The sequence below is a fragment of the Lepidochelys olivacea genome, assembly GCF_965140295.1.
Source record: "Lepidochelys olivacea isolate rLepOli2 genome assembly, chromosome: 6".
NCBI lineage: Eukaryota > Metazoa > Chordata > Testudines > Cheloniidae > Lepidochelys > Lepidochelys olivacea.
In genome coordinates this window covers 15335281-15353018 of record NC_140416.1, presented here as the reverse complement: position 1 = coordinate 15353018, position 17738 = coordinate 15335281, and the positions used below count along the sequence as shown (strand labels likewise).

The window sequence follows — 17738 nt, the reverse complement described above, 5'->3', positions numbered from 1 at the left end:
TCAGTGGAAAATACAGTGGGGAGATTTATATACACAGAGAACATGAAACAATGGGTGTTACCATACACACCGTAAGGAGAGTGGTCAGGTAAGGTGAGCTATTACCAGCAGGAGGGGGGGGGGCATTTCTTCTGCTGATAATAGCTCACCTTACCTGACCACTCTCGTTACGGTGTGTATGGTAACACCCATTGTTTCATGTTCTCTGTGTATATAAATCTCCCCACTGTATTTTCCACTGAATGCATCCAATGAAGTGAGCTGTAGCTCACGAAGGCTTATGCTCAAATAAATTTGTTAGTCTCTAAGGTGCCACAAGTACTCCTTTTCTTTAGTGTAGTGTGACTTCCCCCTTCATTCACACATGAGGATCAGCTCACTGACTTAATGGAGCTGGGTTGATTTTCACCATCTAAAGATCTGTCCTAGTGGTTTTTGGAACACATCCCTCTTTGTTGTTTGCTCCTTTGCATGTCCACTCTCACACCTCTTTCCTCTACAGCCTGGCTGTAAGTTAGCATGCGGATGTGCACACCCACCCACCCAGTCTCTTTGCTTGAAAGGAAAGCTGCACTCACTTTACTTTGCTCAACTGTATGAAAGGTCACCAGGTATGCAGCACTTGTTACTATAAATAAACTGCACACCGTTTAATTAACGACTTCAATTACAAATGGCAAGTCAAAGCTCTGTGCTGGAGGCAGTTGTCTGGCTGGAAAGTGCTGTCCTTTGTGACGCTGGAAGCGCCAACAGGGCAGCTGTCAACCACTTTACTTTAAGGCTGATCTAGCCATCAGAAGGAACTCTAGTCAGCTCGACATTAAAATGTTAAGTCAACCCAGCTATGTTGTCCAGGGGTGTGGAAAATCCACCCCCTTGAGCAACGTAGTTAACCCGACCTAACCCCTGATGAGGGCAGTGCTAATTCTTCCATTGATCTAACTACAACCTCTTGGGGAGGTGGATTAACTACAGGAGACTCTCCCGTCACTGTACTGAGTGTCTTCACTGAAGCGCTCCAGCAGCTATAGCATTTTAAGTGTAGACACAGCCTGCGTATGGTTTACTAGTGAAGCATTTTGTGTCAAGATTAGTGATCCAAGATTATGAGGTTGGGACAATAATATGGATAATTATGATTCTCTGCTGGGCACCATTATTAGCTGGTGAAGTGACAGTGCTTTGTGCTGTAACCACATTTTAAACCATGACCGTTCCAGTTGGATATCGTCATCACCTGCTAACTTATTGAAAAGGAAAGGAGGGTAAGATTTCGTGTGCTAAAGGAGGGGTGTGCATCCCTAGCAGTTCTCCCTCTGTGCTGGCTTGAAGTGGTTTCCATCATATACAGCAGTGTTCTCAAACTTTTGTACTGGTGACCCCTTTCGCATGGCAAGCCTCTGAGTGCGACCCTCCCTTATAAATTAAAAACACTTTCAAATATATTTAACACCATTATAAATGCAGGAGGCAAAGCGGGGTTTGGGGTGGAGGCTGACAGCTCGCGACCCCCCATGTAGTAACCTCACCACCCCCTGAGGGGTCCCAGCCTCCAGTTTGAGGACCCCTGCTATACAGGGTTTACAGTGTGATTCAGTGGCTCCCAGCACCCCTGCCCTCTTCTTGTCTTCGCACATGGTGGCCAATCCTTTGAGCTGGTGGTTGCAGAAGAGATGCAGGAGGAAAGACCTGTGATGAACTGTCTGGGTGTGTATAGCATCACCTGCAGGGGAGGAAGGTTTGCAGCATCTGAGTTTAATACCGCACACTCTTCTCTCCCGCAAGCAGTGATTATACTGTACGTAGAAGTCAGCAACATAGGACTGGCTGGTGAAATTTCAGGGCAGCAGGGGGCTTGTCCCAAGCTATGAGGAGGAGTTAGAGCTTGCTTAGATCAGCTGAAAGGGAAGGCTTCTGCCTCATCTTCTTCTCCTGCACCACTGATGGGATGTGGAGGGCCATAGCCGATGTTTAGCTGCACAGCCCACTCATCTCACACATTTTGGACAGTGATGAGAGAGAGAGGGAGAGAGAGAACCTGAATGTGCAGCTGTTACCCACAAATGCAGTGAGCTGATAGTTCTCCCATCTGTTGTAATCTGAGCACACACAGGGATTCCCCTCAGTTTCATTAAATGGCGGGTAGTAGTGATTAAAATACTTAAAGGGCTGAAAAAAACGATTTATGCAAGAAGATGGCGAACTAGGGAGATTTGGTTCGATTACAGTGAGAACTCATGCTGGCTGGATAGGGGGCAGTCTATTAGGATCTGAAGGGTACAAAGGCCCAGGGGGAAGTGAAACGGTTTTGGGTGGTTTGGGAGGGTGGGGGTGTAGAAGTAATAGTGATGAGCTGGAACTGAACAAAGGAAAGTTTCAGCTGAAGGGCAGCCAGGATGTCCTTCCACTGAGATCCATTTGAGCCCGGTGCAGCCTGCTAGGAGGGGGCGTGGTGAAAGCCTCATTGTTTGAGTTATTAAAAGTGGCTTGGCCAGAGCCCTGGAGAAGACATCTCAGGGGATGACTCCATGTTTGCCTCCAGGGCAGTGGGATTTGTTCCTCACCCTCATCTGATTTCTAGGATTGATCAGTCCCCAGAATCTTGGACAGCTGAAGCACTACAGCTGAGCTTGGCCTAGGTTAAATGAGGAATGAGAGGTCTGGGCAGGAAACCCACGGGGAAAAGAAACTCCTTTTGGGGACACTCCTGCGTTGAATTCAATGTCTGTGTGGCTGAAATCCACGTGGCTGTACGGTAAAAGGAGGAGAGGGGGTCGTCAGCCCTGCCCTGCAGCAGGACCACGCAAAACCTGGTCTGCTTTAGTTTGCTCTCCCTCCACCTCCAGGCAGGCTGGGTGTGTGCTCAGCCCCTTTGGGGGAGTAGCAACACTTTCTCCTGCAGGCTCTAGGTAGATTCTGGCTCCACAGTGTTTGCACAGCAAGCAAAGCTAGCAGGTTTTGATGTTTACATATCAGCAGGTACCCGGCCCTGCCTCGGAAACCTGCCCCAGCTAGTGCTGCTTTGGAAGTGTGGTGGGGGTTTTACTACAGAGGGAGACAAGGCAGAGGGCTTGAAGGTCAGCTAGAAGATATGGGTCTGACAAAACTTCCATAGAATAAACCTGGCCGTGCTAGAGACTGGGTTAGTAATGGCATTAAGAGCTATTGTGTAACCTCCTGTGTCTTGGAGAAGTCAGTAGGTCTAGGATTAGAAGCATCCCATTAGCAATTTTACTTGCAGAGCCTTTATCTGCCAGCCATGCCCTTGATTCCTTCTCATGGCACCTGCCTGATCACCTGCCAGGTGAAGATTTGTTCTCCACTCTCTGCAGTGCTCATGTCAGCCAGTCCACACTTATTCCAGGGAGGAATTAAGTCCCTGGATGGGAACTCAGGAGAGGTAGGCTCTGTTCCCTGTTCTGCCACAGGCTTCCTGCATGAACTTGGGCAAGTCACTTAGTGCCTGAGGCTCAGTTTTCCCATCTGTAAAATGGGGATAATAACTCTTCCTTTGTCCGGCTTATCTGTTAGGAATCTATGCTCTCTGCGATGGGTCTGTCTCTTCCTGTATGTATAGCACCTAACACAGTCTTGCTTGGGACCTCTATGTACTACTATAATACAACACAAATAATACAGACTAGTTATAATACAAATAACTAGTTTCTTTCAGCCGGCCCAGCAGACATTTGTCATCTCTGCAGTACGCCTGGTAGTGGGGAACATTGATTGCCCACCCCGCCTCCACAGTGTGTGTGGAGCATGCTACTAACTGTGCAAGCTGTTACATTTTAACCCAGTGTATTTCATTTCTAACTTATTCCTGTGTCATTCCCACCAGCCTTGGATCTGTCCTGCCAGGACCTCGACCGCTTCTATGATCGCAATGTGTAGAGGCAGCAGGAGCCTGGTAATCATTTGTTCTGTCCACTGGACGAGCTGAGCCTCTAGCTCCTCCGGTCCAGCTCAGACTTTAACCTCCTGTGGAGCAAAGACTGCAACCTGCTGCACCCCTCCGCACAGAGCCACCTGCGCAGCACGCCACCTTCCAGTGTCTGCAGGCTGGCGGTGCCGGGAACTATACCTGCACACTCTACCTGAACGGCCACAGAAACTGCACCATCAGGCTGACCATGGAAGGTAGGGCTGGGGGAAGTCACCCACATATATAGCTGCAGAGCCAAGATTAAATACCTGGCTTGAAACACTGATGCCTCCTGCTGGCTGTTGCAGGGAGTAATATTGCTGTGCTTCAGAAGAGGCCGTTTGACTGCTTATGTTACTTCTGGCTTATTAGACACACACACAGAGCGTCCTATTCTGCGCCTCTGACGCTCAGGAAGCAAACCTCCATGAGTGTAGGAGGGGGGAATTGCAGGAATAAGTGCCCTTGCATAGGTAGCTTTGCTTTGACAGGAAGTATTAAAACAATACTTATAGTGTACTGTAATCCACCTCCCCCACTAAATACTCACCCATTTCCGAGCATCTGTTCACTGAATTTAAAAAGAAACTAGGGCAGCAGCAGGGACCAAAATAAATCCTAAATGGAGGTGATAAAGAGCAAGTATACACAGTCTCCTGACTACTCACTATTATGGAAACATAACTGAGGAGGAAGCAAAGGCTGCAAGCCTCACGAGCTGTGCTTTGACAGAATGAAATAGCGAATGAGCAACACAGGAGAGGGGGACAGGGGAGTAAAGTGGTTTGCGACGAGGTGGAGCGGTACAGGGAAGCCATTACAGATGGTGCAAAATGCAGAGGAAAAGGCTCTTGCACCAGCTGTAAAGGGTCAAACGCCTCAATTCCCTTTGAAATATTACTCTTGACTGCAGTGGGAGTTGAGTCGGGCACAGAGAGGAGGCTGCTGCTTTGAAGAGGAAAAGCAGCAGCCATGAGGAGATAGGGCATGATGCTGCCCGCCCACTGCTCAGCTCCCAAGACATTGCCTCTTTTAGAGGGCAAGTAGCTCTTTGCCATGGTCTGCACTAATCCTTAGAGCTGGAGAGGAAATGGCAAATATGGGTGCAAATGTGAGTGAAAGTCACTTGCTCTGTATGTATCATTGTCATTTCAGAAGTGACACATTTTAACCAACTTTCACTAACAAAAGGTGTAAGACACTGCACATGTGCACAACACAGCCTAGACACCTTAGTTGTCTGTGGGGAAACCTTCAACACAATTCCCTACGCCTTGTGCTATAGGAGGCATTTTGTTAGCAAGTAGGAGGCTGTTCTAGTCATTGGGAACCAGGTGCTGAGGGGGAAAAACATGGCCACACACCCTACACCAGTGTGTTACAAACAGACTGTATGGCTGGGCAGTTGGGGCATTTTGCATGTCTGTATTATCAGCAATGTGGATCTGCTACTCATTTTACTAACCATGTGACCAATTTCTTCATTTCGGGTGCAGAACTGACTGACTTTAGAGAGTGCTGTCAGAGGCACAAAGGAAGACAGGAGAAAACAGATGTTGTTCTATTATAAAGGAAAGGATTTAATATTAGGTGTAAACTGAAGAGATGTGAGACTTATTTTTAAATGGATGCTGTCCCTTTAAAGACTCTCTCTCTCAGCATTTCCTTCCCCTCCCGTGTAGATCTGTGCAGTGTGCCTCCAGAAGTCCTCTTCCCATCCAGCAACCAGACTTTGGAGCCTGCCTTGGGAAGCCAGATAACACTGAACTGTACTGTGCGGCTGCCCTTTCAGCAGCAGTGCAACCCCGTCCTGCAATGGATGAAAGATGGCCACTGGCTAGGCAAAGAGAGCAGCCAATACACCAGCGAGGAAAAAGACTGGTAAGGAATCTGACCTGTCTATAAATAGAAAGAGGCACTGAGGTGGCTACTGACAGGCAGGGCAAATTGCTTCAATCATTGCTTAAATAGCATTCATGCATCCAGTGAGCCACCGTTCACTGGGAGTTCTGGACCCACAATCAATAACACAGTCTCCACTGAGCAGTTTCCTATTGATAAGGTCAACTTCAGATGAGTCCTGGACCCCAGGGTACCATTGCTCAAACCTCCAGCAAGACATCCTCTTAGCCAAAGTGCCGATCCAAGCCACGTCCCTTTCTAGCCCTGGCTTCCCCGCACAGCTCTGCTAGTGCGCCTCAGACCTCATCTGCAGCACCTCTGTTCTTCTAGGCCCACCCACAGCTCTGCCAGGGCACTTGAGTCCTGACCTAGAATACCCCGTTAGTCTTGTCCACAGCTCAGACAATGCACCTGAGGGCAAGTCTACACCACAGCGCTACATCGGCGCAGCTGCAGCACATCTGGCGAAGACGCAATATGCCGACGGGAGAGCACTCTTCTGTCTGCATAATTACTCTTCCTTGGCGAGAAGCGGAAGTGCTGGTGTGGACAATGCAAAAACTTGCATTGCTTGAGGTGGGAGGGGGGGCAGAGCTATTTCACACCCCTGAGTTGATCAGTCTTGATCTGCAGCACCCTTGCTATTCCAGTCCTGGCCTTCCCTCTACATCTGAGGGCACTTCAGTCCTGACTCACACTTCCCATCCTGGGCCTCTTGAGGAAATATGCCAGTGATGTCAGCTTTTTAGGTGGAGGTTGGGTACAACTGAGAAGTGGCCAAGATCACCCAACATCTATTAATTTGTGACTGACACAAGATTTGAACTCATGTCTCTGGAGTACAAGCACACTGTTCTATTTATCCTCTTTCTCTAAGGTATGTTCTAAAAATTGTAATTCCATAGACACAGATAAACAGTGAAGCACGATGTGGAAAAAAAATAAACCAAGCCCCACAAAACATGTAGGCCAGCTGATGTTTCTGCCCATTTTATATTATGGCTCAGTGAATTAAACACAAGACTCTCTGCAGCACAAAGTGTGGGGTCCGAGGGCTGCTACATGCTCTGGCTCAGATTCTGATGTCAATGCCACCAGAATAAAGCCACTGTGATCAGCGAAGCTCCATTGAGTAGGACACTAGAGTCAGTGGGAGCAGAATCTGGCCCTGTGTATTTTCCCCTCAGTTACAGAGGCATATCTACTAGCTAACCTTTTGCTGCTCCACTGTGAAAGCCATAGAGCTTTCAACAGCTCCCAACAGGTCTCCTTGCTTAACAGTAGTTATCCTGAGCTTTGTGGTGTTTCACTTGCGAAAACTCTTTTCTACCGGAGCATGTTCCCTGCTCCCAGAGGGGCATACTGGTTTGAGAGAGCTAAAGACACAAGGCTAGCAGCACGTTGAACCCTGGGCCACTTCTACACTGCGGCCAAGTACATTATCCCTGTTGCCAGCAGGAGTTGCAGCTATGAGGGGTGTGATGATGGCCAAGCATGAATGGAAAGTAGGGCCAGCAGCTTAACCCATCTTAGGCAAGTCATCTGAAGTTCTTCCTTGTTGGAGGTCATTGTTAGCCGGGAGGGGGTGTGTGCACACACACACAGACACATTTATCCATCTCCTTTGTTGGCCAGGCAATGGGAAGTCCAGCAAAGCAATTCCTACCTTTTTGAAGGCTTTCCTGCCACTGAAAGTTAGATTCTAATTATAGATTTAGGATGACTATTAGGATGCCGACTTTAGGATGCTATTTTTTAAAATCTTGGCTTTGGTCTCTAAGTGCAAGGTGGATTCCTGCTGAACTGGACCCTGGCTAATGATTTCGTGTGTAAAGGAACAAAAGGCTAACTCTAAAGTAAAGACATTCAAGAAGATCACAGAATCCTATCAGAGCTTAGAGGTGGACAGCACTATCCTTCTATCCAGTCCTTCTCCCTTTCCAGGCTGAATTGTTCCCTACAGTATAGCAGAATGACAAAACCGAGTTCCTGTAGGCTACGTGCAGAACTCTAACTGGAAGCTCCTTCTTGTTCTCTTCAGTCTCCTAGTTAAAATAGGAAACCATTTCCATGAAAGTGTACGCTGTAGCACTGCACTGATGCTAGCCTCTTTTGTCCCTCAGGATCGGTGATAACGGAACAGAGAAGTTCACGTCCAGCCTTCTGGGGGTGAACCTGACAAGCGACGAGGACTACGGTGTGTTTGCCTGCTGGGTTAGGAATACCACAGCCACTTTCACACTACAGAGATCAGGTAGCTCTTTGGGCATTTACAGCACGCTGATAATGGTGCAAGGAAGGGGTTACTATACCATTTGTGATGGTGTCTACTAGATAAGGCCTTTCAACAAGGTTTGGCCAGTCTATGGTGGAAAGAGAATGCTACAGGTATTTCTGAGATGAGTTGGGAGTAACTTGAATATCCTGACTAACACTTTCACAGTAACTAGCTCTAATATTGCAGACTGAGTGAGAGATGCTGAGTGCCTCACAGGCTGTCCAGAGTAAAAAAATGACCCCCCTAAAAATAAATTCCAATGGAATCTAGGGAGATCTTGACCTCAGATACACAGTGGGATCTCAGTGGACCTCAGACACACATAGTTAGGGCTCCAGATTTGTCACAGTGGGAAGAACCTCTTGGATACTGTGATTTTCCTGTTTGTCTCGGATTTCTCTTTCTGTCCGTGATTTTAATAAACTCACTCTGCAGCGGTAGCTGCTGCAGCTGGGCCCTGCTCCACATCCTGGACATTGCAACCTGGCACATAGGGTCACGGTACTGCCCAGGTTTGGAGGGGCAGCCGGGCCATCATGCTGGGGGGCATCCAGATCACATCTGATTGAGTGGCATTGTAACTTGACAGGAGCGAGGGGGTCACAGAGCCCAGAGCCAGGCCAGCTCTGAAGGACATGAGCCACTGTTGTAGGGTTAGTGTGGGGCTGGCTCATGCTCCAGCTCCCCCCTCATTTGTTGCAGCATTTTTTACCCAAGTCACAAGCCCCATGACTTTTACTAAATTTACCATGCCTGCTCCATGATTTTTTATTTAAAATCTGTTACGACAAGTCTGCAGCCCTAATCAGAGTCCATAAACCCACTGTTGTGTCGCACTCACACCATACCTGTTAAACAGGGAAGGACGGCCCTGGGATTGCTGCAGGGCTGAGGCTGACTAGTCCTCGGGCAGCCTGGCTGTAGAGTGAAGAGGCTGTTGTCTTGGCAGTAATGAAATAACCAGAGCATGAAGTCAGTTTAGCAGTGAGACTTTCACGGTGGGCTTGTCAAGACTCCCTTGGATCTCTGCGCTGTGAGCAAGAGGATACTTTGGAACCCCCCTTCTGGAGCAGTCCTGCTTGCCATGCTGCATACACTGAGTAATAACGCAGCCACTGTGTGTGTGGAATTGCCCAGCCAGGACACTGAGTGGCAGGACCTACTTTGATTAGCTCTTGGGTTTAAAGGAACATGCAGTGTGCGTTAACCCTTTCAGGGACTTGCTGCGGCAAGTCCTGAACTTACTGCCAAATTTTCTCAGCTGTTGCTCTTTTGAAAGTAAACCCTCCAGCAATGAGACGCTATTGGCATGGGGGAGGGGGGGAGCAAAGGGGGCTTTATTATGTAAAGATGCTCTCTTTCAATATACTGACAGAATATGGTGCCATATGATGGCACCGTAACCTGAAGCCCTGGAGATGGGGCTGCCTCCAGGAGGCTAGTCACTTAGGTCAAGACTTCTTTGTTTTAAAGAACTGTGAGAAGGAGTTGATGATGGGGAATCTCTGGATTCAGCCCAACTGAACATAGTCTCTCCAGATTTGTGGTGTGCGTGCGTGCAGGCATGGATGCCATAGTCAAGGGATTCATTAGTCCCATTCTGAAGAAGGAGAATTCAGCTCTCACACTGTGACTGACTGTAGCCAGGAAGCACCAAATATCCTGGACCCCAAACCCTCTCATCTGTTTCTAGGCTGCTGTCACAGTATTTGGGGGCCCCTTTAGATCACGGAGCCTGTATCACCGATCACTGTGATCCTTCTTTAAGCTGAGGCAGCTGAGCCACTCTTCACGTTGGTGGCTAGAGCTGTAAAAAACCCATTAGATGAGAGTCCATCCCATGTACGTGCAGGGCAGCATCCACAGGCAGACGCTTCAACTGTTTTACTAGATTGTAATATGACAACACGTGGTTTTAGCTAAGAGCTTTGAGGCCAGTAACCTCTGTTCAGTTCTTCCCTCTGCAGACCATAACCTACCCCAAATTCCTCATTCACCAAGGTATAAATTCCTTTAGTTCAAATGCTAAATGTACTGAAAATGCCCTTCCCTGTAATTGCAGAAGCTGCTGGACATGTGAGTGCAGTGCTGGCAGCCCTCCTCATCCTAGGGCTGCTGCTGCTCATGGCTGTGATCTATGTGAAGTGCCGCTTGAATATGCTGCTCTGGTACAGGAACCGTTACGGGGAGCTGGAGATCAATGGTAACCCTTAGGACTTTTGTGAATCTGGCTTTCAGTGCCATTTGCACTTTGGGTATGAGGGAGACGGGGAAAGACTCAATGATCCAGACATTCTGGGCTTCTGCTGCTTCTCTAAAGGCTTCATGAGAAAGGGATTGGAAAGCAGACGTGAACTAGAATTGCCCCGGACCCAGGGGATCTTCCAGCCTCCACTTGCCCACAGGGTGACTCCCACCCAAGGGCCAGCCTGCCTCCTCCTAGCTTGCCCAGAGTGCTCCATATAGCAGAGACTTTTTTTTTTTTTAAGATAATCCCTAATGTGTCTGGATTGTGACTCCTTCTTCCTCTAATAGAGTCTCTCTCCTCTTGGTTCAGTACGTTGTGAACGGAGGCTACTCCGTATGTCGAGTTAAGGTTGATGCTAGCTTCCTCTTAAAAGCATGATTTGTCAATCCACTCCACCACAGCCAAACCAGTCAACTTGAAAATTCCTATACCACATCTCATCTGGAGGCTCAGTTCTTCAAAAAAGTTTGCAGCAAATCACTCAGGGAGTTTCAGGAATGACACTCTTCTTCGAGTGCTTGTTCACGTTGATTCCAGTCAGGTGTGCGCATGCTGCATGCACAGTCATTGTAAACTTTTCCCCCTTAGCAGCTCCCGTTGGGTCGGCTAGGGAGCCCCATGGAATGGTGCTCAATATATAACCCTGCTGACCTGACCCCACTTCAGTTCCTTCTTACTGTCTGTGGTAGCATTGGAAGTGCGTTCGTTTTCTTGCAGGTGTTCCCTTAGCCTATTACTTAGTCCTACCCAGTTCCTTGTTTTAGTAGTTAGTATAGAAATTGGAGAGTGGGATCATTCCTATCCCCACACCCTCACCTTGGGCTTCAGGGCATGCTTCAAGCCTAATAGCGATCCCCACGACTCGTGCCTGAAATGTCTAGGGGAGGCGCATCGGTCTGAGTGCTGCAAGATTTGTAAAGCTTTCAAGCCTAGAACTAGAAAGGAACATAACTTCGTTTAAAACAGTTACTGATGGAAGCTGCACTCCGTCCAGCGGCACCTGACTGCCAAGGCCCAGGCCTGAGCTCGGTGCGGAGCGCCCCAGTGTCTGTCTGCGAATTGGTGCCAAGGAATGACTACAGTGCGAGAGACCATCGGCACTGAAGATCCCCGGCACCGCAGCAAAGAGCGGTGCCCTGGCACCGATCCACATCTCCAGTGCCCCACAAGCGCCATAAGAAAGCGGACAGAGGGCGCGATCCTCAGAGAGTGAGACCATCAGGGGAGGCTTTGCTGCTCCAGAGGAAGGACTCAGCTCCCAAGCAGCAAGAGCTCGTGCTATCGACTCTGGTGCCCAGTGACTCTCCAGCACCTCAGTGCCTGGTGGAGGTGTTGGAGCCCCCCTCCACCTCGGACACTTTCGAGGCTGCTAAGGAGCTCATCAGCACCTCAGCCCCTGGCCATTAGACAGAAGCCTCCAGTACCACCTAGATGGGTGCTGTCTAAAGACAAGCCCGTGTTGATGAGGCTCTTCTCGTCGCTGGACTGGCACTGTTCCAGGTCTCCATCGCCACAACACTCCCCAGCACCGGCCTCAGTACAAGATTGCATGGCACCGGGAGTGCAACGATCTATGTCATCAGCACCGAGGGGTCGGCACCAATCTCAAACACCCTTGCAGGGCCAGCACCGACATGTGGCACAGAAGCCCAGCAGCTCTTCCCTGGCACCAGATGCATGGCACCGGTCTCGGTCATGGGACTGCCGGCACTAATCCTCAGTGCGATCGTTGCATCACCAATCCCCAACCTCCTCTTCACGGCACTGACCATTGGCACAGGGGTTGTCGGCACTGCTGTGGAGTCACCCTCGGGATCTTCGGATTCGGATGCCGACCCACATTACTCAAGGCGCAGTAGACCTAGATCCGGTAAGCGCCTGCCGCACAATGGCCCTTCTGGGCCCTCTGGGCTTACCATCAAGCCCAGGCTTCTAGGTTGGTGGCCCCGGGAAATCACCCTTCCCAGTCACCGATGGATAGACCTGCCCCTCGGGTTACAGAAGCGACCCTCTCCAGACCACCCCCTCATACTACAGAGGAGACGGCAGAACCGGCTCCTGAACCACCCATAGCCCAGGACACATCCAACCGGGTCGGACCAATGGAGAAGTCCAGTGCAACCCAGGAACAACCCAGGCAGATACAGGGCCATGAGGACCCTGTCCCCACACTTGCTTCCTCATCATCCTCGCCTGAGGAGGCAGTGGCAGGAGTGTCAGCTTCAGGTCCTCTGCCCATTGACCACAGGGTGCACCAGGACCTGCTCCGCTACATTGCCCGTAACATGGGCCTACAGGTGGAGGACCCAATGGTGGACATTTTTGCCCCAGAGGGTCCTTCCAGAGTGGCATTGCCTGTCATTAAAACTATCCATAACAATTATAATACCCTGTGGCAGACTCCAGCCTCCATTCCGCCTGCTGTGAGGGACGTGGAGAGAAAGTACTTCGTTCCCTCCAAGGGACAGGAGTATTTTTTTCTCCCACCCTTCCTCCCTGGTGGTCTCAGTGGTGAATGAGAAGGTGTGCCAGGGGCAACAAGCGCCAGCACCCAAGGCTAAGGAGGCCAAATGTATGGACCTCTTTGGCAGGAAAGTATATGCTGCGGGGGGCCTACAGCTGAGGATAGCCAACCAGCAGGCTATCCTCAGCAGGTATAACTTTAACTCTTGGGACTCTATGTCCAGGTACAAAGAGTTGCTCCCCGCAGAGTCAAAAGCGGAGTTCTCAGCTCTGGTTGAAGTGGGGAAGGGAGCAGCCAGGACATCCCTACAGGCCTCCCTTGACTCGGCAGACTTGATGGCATGTACCATTTCCTCTGGGGTGGTCATGAGGAGAACCACATGGCTCCAAGCTTCTGGGCTTTCCCCGGAAGTTCAACAGACCCTGCAGGACCTTCCCTTTGAGGGTGTAGGGCTGTTTTCGGACCAGACAGACTCAAGGCTTCACAGCCTAAAAGACTCGAGGGCAACGATGAAATCTCTGGGGATGCACATGCCTGCTACCCAGAGAAAGCCTTTCAAGCCTCAACCTCAGCGGCAACAGAGGCAATACCAGCCCCTCCCGAGGCAGGATACATACCACCGTAGGGGCAGGAACAATAGGCGTACACCTTCTAACCCTCCCTCAGGCCAGGGGCAGGGCTTGACCAAGCCATCATCGGGATCCAAACAAGGGTTTTGAAGGGACACCTGAGGACAGCGCACCCACCACTATCCCGGATCCTTCCCCCACTTTCTGAACTGTCTATCCCACTTCTACCATGCGTGATCCCATACAGCATTGGACCGCTGGGTTCTTTGCATGATAGAAGTGGGATATGCTCTCTAATTCTGCTCCTCCCCATCCCTCCAACCCCCTTTCCCGTCCCTCTTCAGGGACCCTTCTCACGAACAACTCCTTAGCTAGGAGGTGCAATCGCTCCTCACCATAGGGACAGTGGAGGAGGTTCCTCAAGAGCTAAAGGACAAGGGATTCTACTCTCACTATTTCCTAATCCCCAAGGAAAAGGGGGGGGTCTCAGACCCATCTTAGACCCACGAGGACTCAACCAGTTCATGGTACAGTTGAAGTTCCGAATGGTCTCCCTGAGCACGATTATCACTTCCCTGGATCCGGGGGAATGGTATGCCACCCTCGACATGAAAGACACGTACTTTCATATAGCCATTTGGCTGGCCCACAGATGTTTCCTGAGGTTTGTTGTTGACCGCATACACTATCCGTTCACGGTGCTCCTATTCGGTTTATCGACAGCCTTTCAGGTGTTCACCAAGTGCATGTTGGTGGTCGCAGCTTTTCTCTGCAAGAGATAGATACAGATGTATCCCTACTTCGACGACTGGCTTCTGCGGGGGCGCTCCAGGGAGCAGGTGGAGTCCTAGGTCTGGTTAGTCAGAGAGACCTTCCAAAGACTAGGTCTCCTCCTCAACGTGGACAAGTCAACGCTGTCACCGACCCAATGAATAGAATTCATTTGGGGCGGTGCTGGACTCGGTTCAGGCAAGAGCCATACTACCAGAGTCCAGATTTCAGGCGCTGACAGGCATCATTCAGACTCTCAGGTGATACCCCACCACAACCGCGGGGACATGCCTCAGTCTCCTGGGACACATGGCGGCATGCACCTATGTGGTCAGGCATGCCAGGCTGAGGCTCAGACCACTCCAGGTGTGGCTCGCCTCAGCTTATCACCCAGGTCGAGACAATTTGGATTCAGTAGTAACGGTGCCAGAGTGAGTCTTAGATGTCCTATGCTGGTGGCTGGACCCTCGCATGGGACTCCTTCGCAGACCATTCAGCACCCCTCAACTGTCCATGACCTTAGTAACGGGTTGGGAGACCCAGCTAGGAGACCTACAGACTCAGGGCAGGTGGTCGCAGTCCAAGATCCCACTCCACATCATTATAAAGGAGCTCAGAGCAGTCAGACTAGCCTGCCAGACCTTCCATACCAGAATACAGGGTCAATGCATGGCAGTGCTGACTGACACCACCGCCATGTTTTACATAAACAAGCAGGGTGGGAGGCTGTCCAGCTGTGGGATTTTGGTATAGCCCACTCCATTCACGGAATGCATAGAATCGGTGAGGGAGGTGCTACTGGAGGTGTCCTATCTCCCTGGAGTACGGAATGAGCTTGCAGACCACCTCAGCAGGTTGTTTCGCAACCACGAGTGGTCCATCCGGCCAGATGTCATACATTCCATCTTCCAAAGGTGCAGGTTTCCCCAGGTAGACCTGTTCGCCACCAGGAGCAACAGGAAGTGTCCAACATTTTGCTCTTTCCAAAAGCACAGTCGGGCTTTATCTTGGACGTGTTCACATTACCTTGGGGGACCGTTTAATGTATGATTTCCCGCCGATACCACTCGTCCACAAGGTACTGCTCAAGATCTGCAGAGACAAGGCGGAGGTAATTCTGCTGACTCTGGTGTGGCCATGCCAACATTGGTACACCACACTCCTGGACCGGTCAGTGAACATCCCAATCGCACTGCCGCCCCCAATCTGATCACACCAGACCACGGTCGCCTCATTCACCCGGACCTCCAGTCCTTCCATCTTGTGGCTCAGAAGCTTCATAGTTAAACCCAATGGAGCTCCAATGCACGGAATTGGTGAGGGAGGTGCTTCTTGGTAGCAGGAAACTTTTCACAAGGGCCACTTACCTATCTAAGTGGAAAAGGTTCTCATGCTGGTGTGAGCGCAGTCGCCTGCCTCCACTTCGGGCATGTATACCGTTCATCCTGGAGTATCTACTGCATCTGAAGCAGCAAGGTTTGGCCGGATCATCCATCAGAGTACATCTTGCGGCCATCTTGGTGTTCCATCCGGGAGAGTTGGGGCGCTTGGTATTTGCCAACCTTATGGTGGGCCATTTCCTGAAAGGCATGGAAAGGCTATGTCCACAGTCCCGACCACTGGTACCTGCTTGGGATTTCATTCTGGTCCTCACTAGGCTAATGGGGCCCCATTCAAACCACTGGCTACATGCTCCCTTCTGTATCTCTCGTGGAAGGTGGCATTCCTAGTTGTTATCACATCAGCCAGGAGGGTGTCAGAGTTAAAAGCGTTGGCCTCCAACCCCCGCTACACAGTCTTCCATAAGGACAAAGTACAACTCAGGCTGCATCCGGCCTTCCTGCCCAGGGTGGTATCCCAATTCCACATTGGCCAAGACATTTTTCTACCAGTCTTCTATCTCAAGCCACATGCTACTGCACAGGAGCAGAGGCTTCACTCGCTAGCTATGTGGAGAGCGCTAGCATTCTAGACTGGGTGTACAAAGCCTTTCAGGAAGTCAAACCAGCTGTTTGTAGCAGTGGCAGACTGGATGAAGGGACCTCCGGTCTCCTCACAATGCATTTCTTCCTGGATCAGGGACTGCATCCGTACCTGCTACGACCTCGCCAAGATCCCAGCCCGCGCTATTACAGCCCACTCAACACGAGCTCAAGCGTCGTCCGCCACGTTCCTGGCCCAGGTGCCCATCCAGGAGATCTGCAGAGCGGCAACCTGGTCCTCGGTGCACACGTTTACCACCCACTATGCCATCACCCAGCATGCTAGAGAGGATGCAGGGTGGTTCTCCAATCAGTGATTCCTTAACTCTGAGTCGTCCCCCGCAGGGAGAGCTTGGGAGTCACCTGATTGGAATCGACGTGAACAAACACTCGAAGAAGAAAAGACGGTTACTCACCTTGTAACTGTTGTTCTTCGAGATGTGTTGTTCACTTCCATTCTAATAACCACCCTCCTTCCCCCTGTTGGAATAGCCGGCAAGAAGAGACTGAAGGGGGGTCGGGTTGGCAGGGCCCTATATTGAATGCCATGAGGGCACCACTCCAGGAGGCTCCCTAGCTGACCCGAGGGGAGCGGCTGAGGGAAAAAGTTTCCGACGACCATGCATGCAGTGCACGCACACCTGATTGGAATGGAGGTGAACACCACATCCGAAAGAACAACATTACAAGAAGGTGAGTAACTGTCTTTTTTCCCCTGTGGTTTCTTTAAAAAGATACACGTGTGAACTTAAGATGCTGTGTAAGTGATTCTATGTTCCTAAAAAGATACAATGGCATTCACTTTACAGAGTTTCTGTATTCTTATGAAAATCGGTACTGTTTCTTTAACTCTTATGAAAGACACTTTTCACTGTTAAGCCTTGTCTACACACGTCTGCACCAGTTTATGTAAACCAGTTCAAATACTTCTGTAGATACTTACTTCAGTTTAAAAATGGCTGTTCTAGTACATCCTTACCTGAGTGCCCCCTTCGAGCATTGTGCAGTGCAGCCTCAGTTCCCAGCGGTTCTTCCTCTGCTCCGCCCAGCCTCCAGCACTTTCTGGGTGGCAGAGACTTAGCCCCCTGGCTAGGTGACTTGCAGTTCTACCCCTTCCAGGGCACTCAAAATCCAAAATAAGGCTAAAGCAATATGAAATTAACCTCTTCTCCATTCCAGGAGATGTGCTAGACATCAGTCTTCCCCAGTCTCTGGCCTTAGCCAGCCTTCTCTCCCACAGTGAGAGCCTAGCATCTGGGCTCTCTGTCTGCTCCCCAAGGGCCCAGGCCTCTTCCTGTTAAACCCCTCCTTGGAAGCCTGCTTCCTGCTCCAGGTGTCTCCAGTTGGGCTGATTTGGCCTTTGATAGCCAATTTACCGTCTTCCTGTCTTGCATTCCCCATTATAGGTCCAGTTGTGGTTTAGATTGAATCTGTTCCCATTCAACTTTTGCTCCAGTTGAACTAAATTGGTTTAAGTAACACCTTAAGTTAAATCAGTGCAACCCATCTTGAAGACAAGACCTTTAGGATTATTGTCAAAGTGAAGCTGGTAAGTGATTCTGTAGCAGAAGGTATTGCAGGTTAGAAATCCTAGGAATT

The 17738-nt window shown here is 50.1% G+C and overlaps 1 protein-coding gene across 4 annotated transcripts in view; it reads left to right on the top strand.

Moving 5' to 3' along the window:
* The window catches only part of SIGIRR (single Ig and TIR domain containing), a 41392-nt gene that overhangs the window by 13645 nt on the left and 10009 nt on the right, over window positions 1–17738 (top strand). For all 4 annotated transcript variants that reach the window (XM_084630729.1, XM_084630730.1, XM_084630731.1 and 1 more), the window contains 4 exons: window positions 3842–4140; window positions 5608–5806; window positions 7951–8081; window positions 10168–10308. In XM_084630729.1, coding sequence (XP_084486855.1) covers window positions 4134–4140; window positions 5608–5806; window positions 7951–8081; window positions 10168–10308 — 478 coding nt within the window. In that variant the 5' untranslated portion in view covers window positions 3842–4133. The remainder of the gene's footprint in view (window positions 1–3841; window positions 4141–5607; window positions 5807–7950; window positions 8082–10167; window positions 10309–17738) is intronic.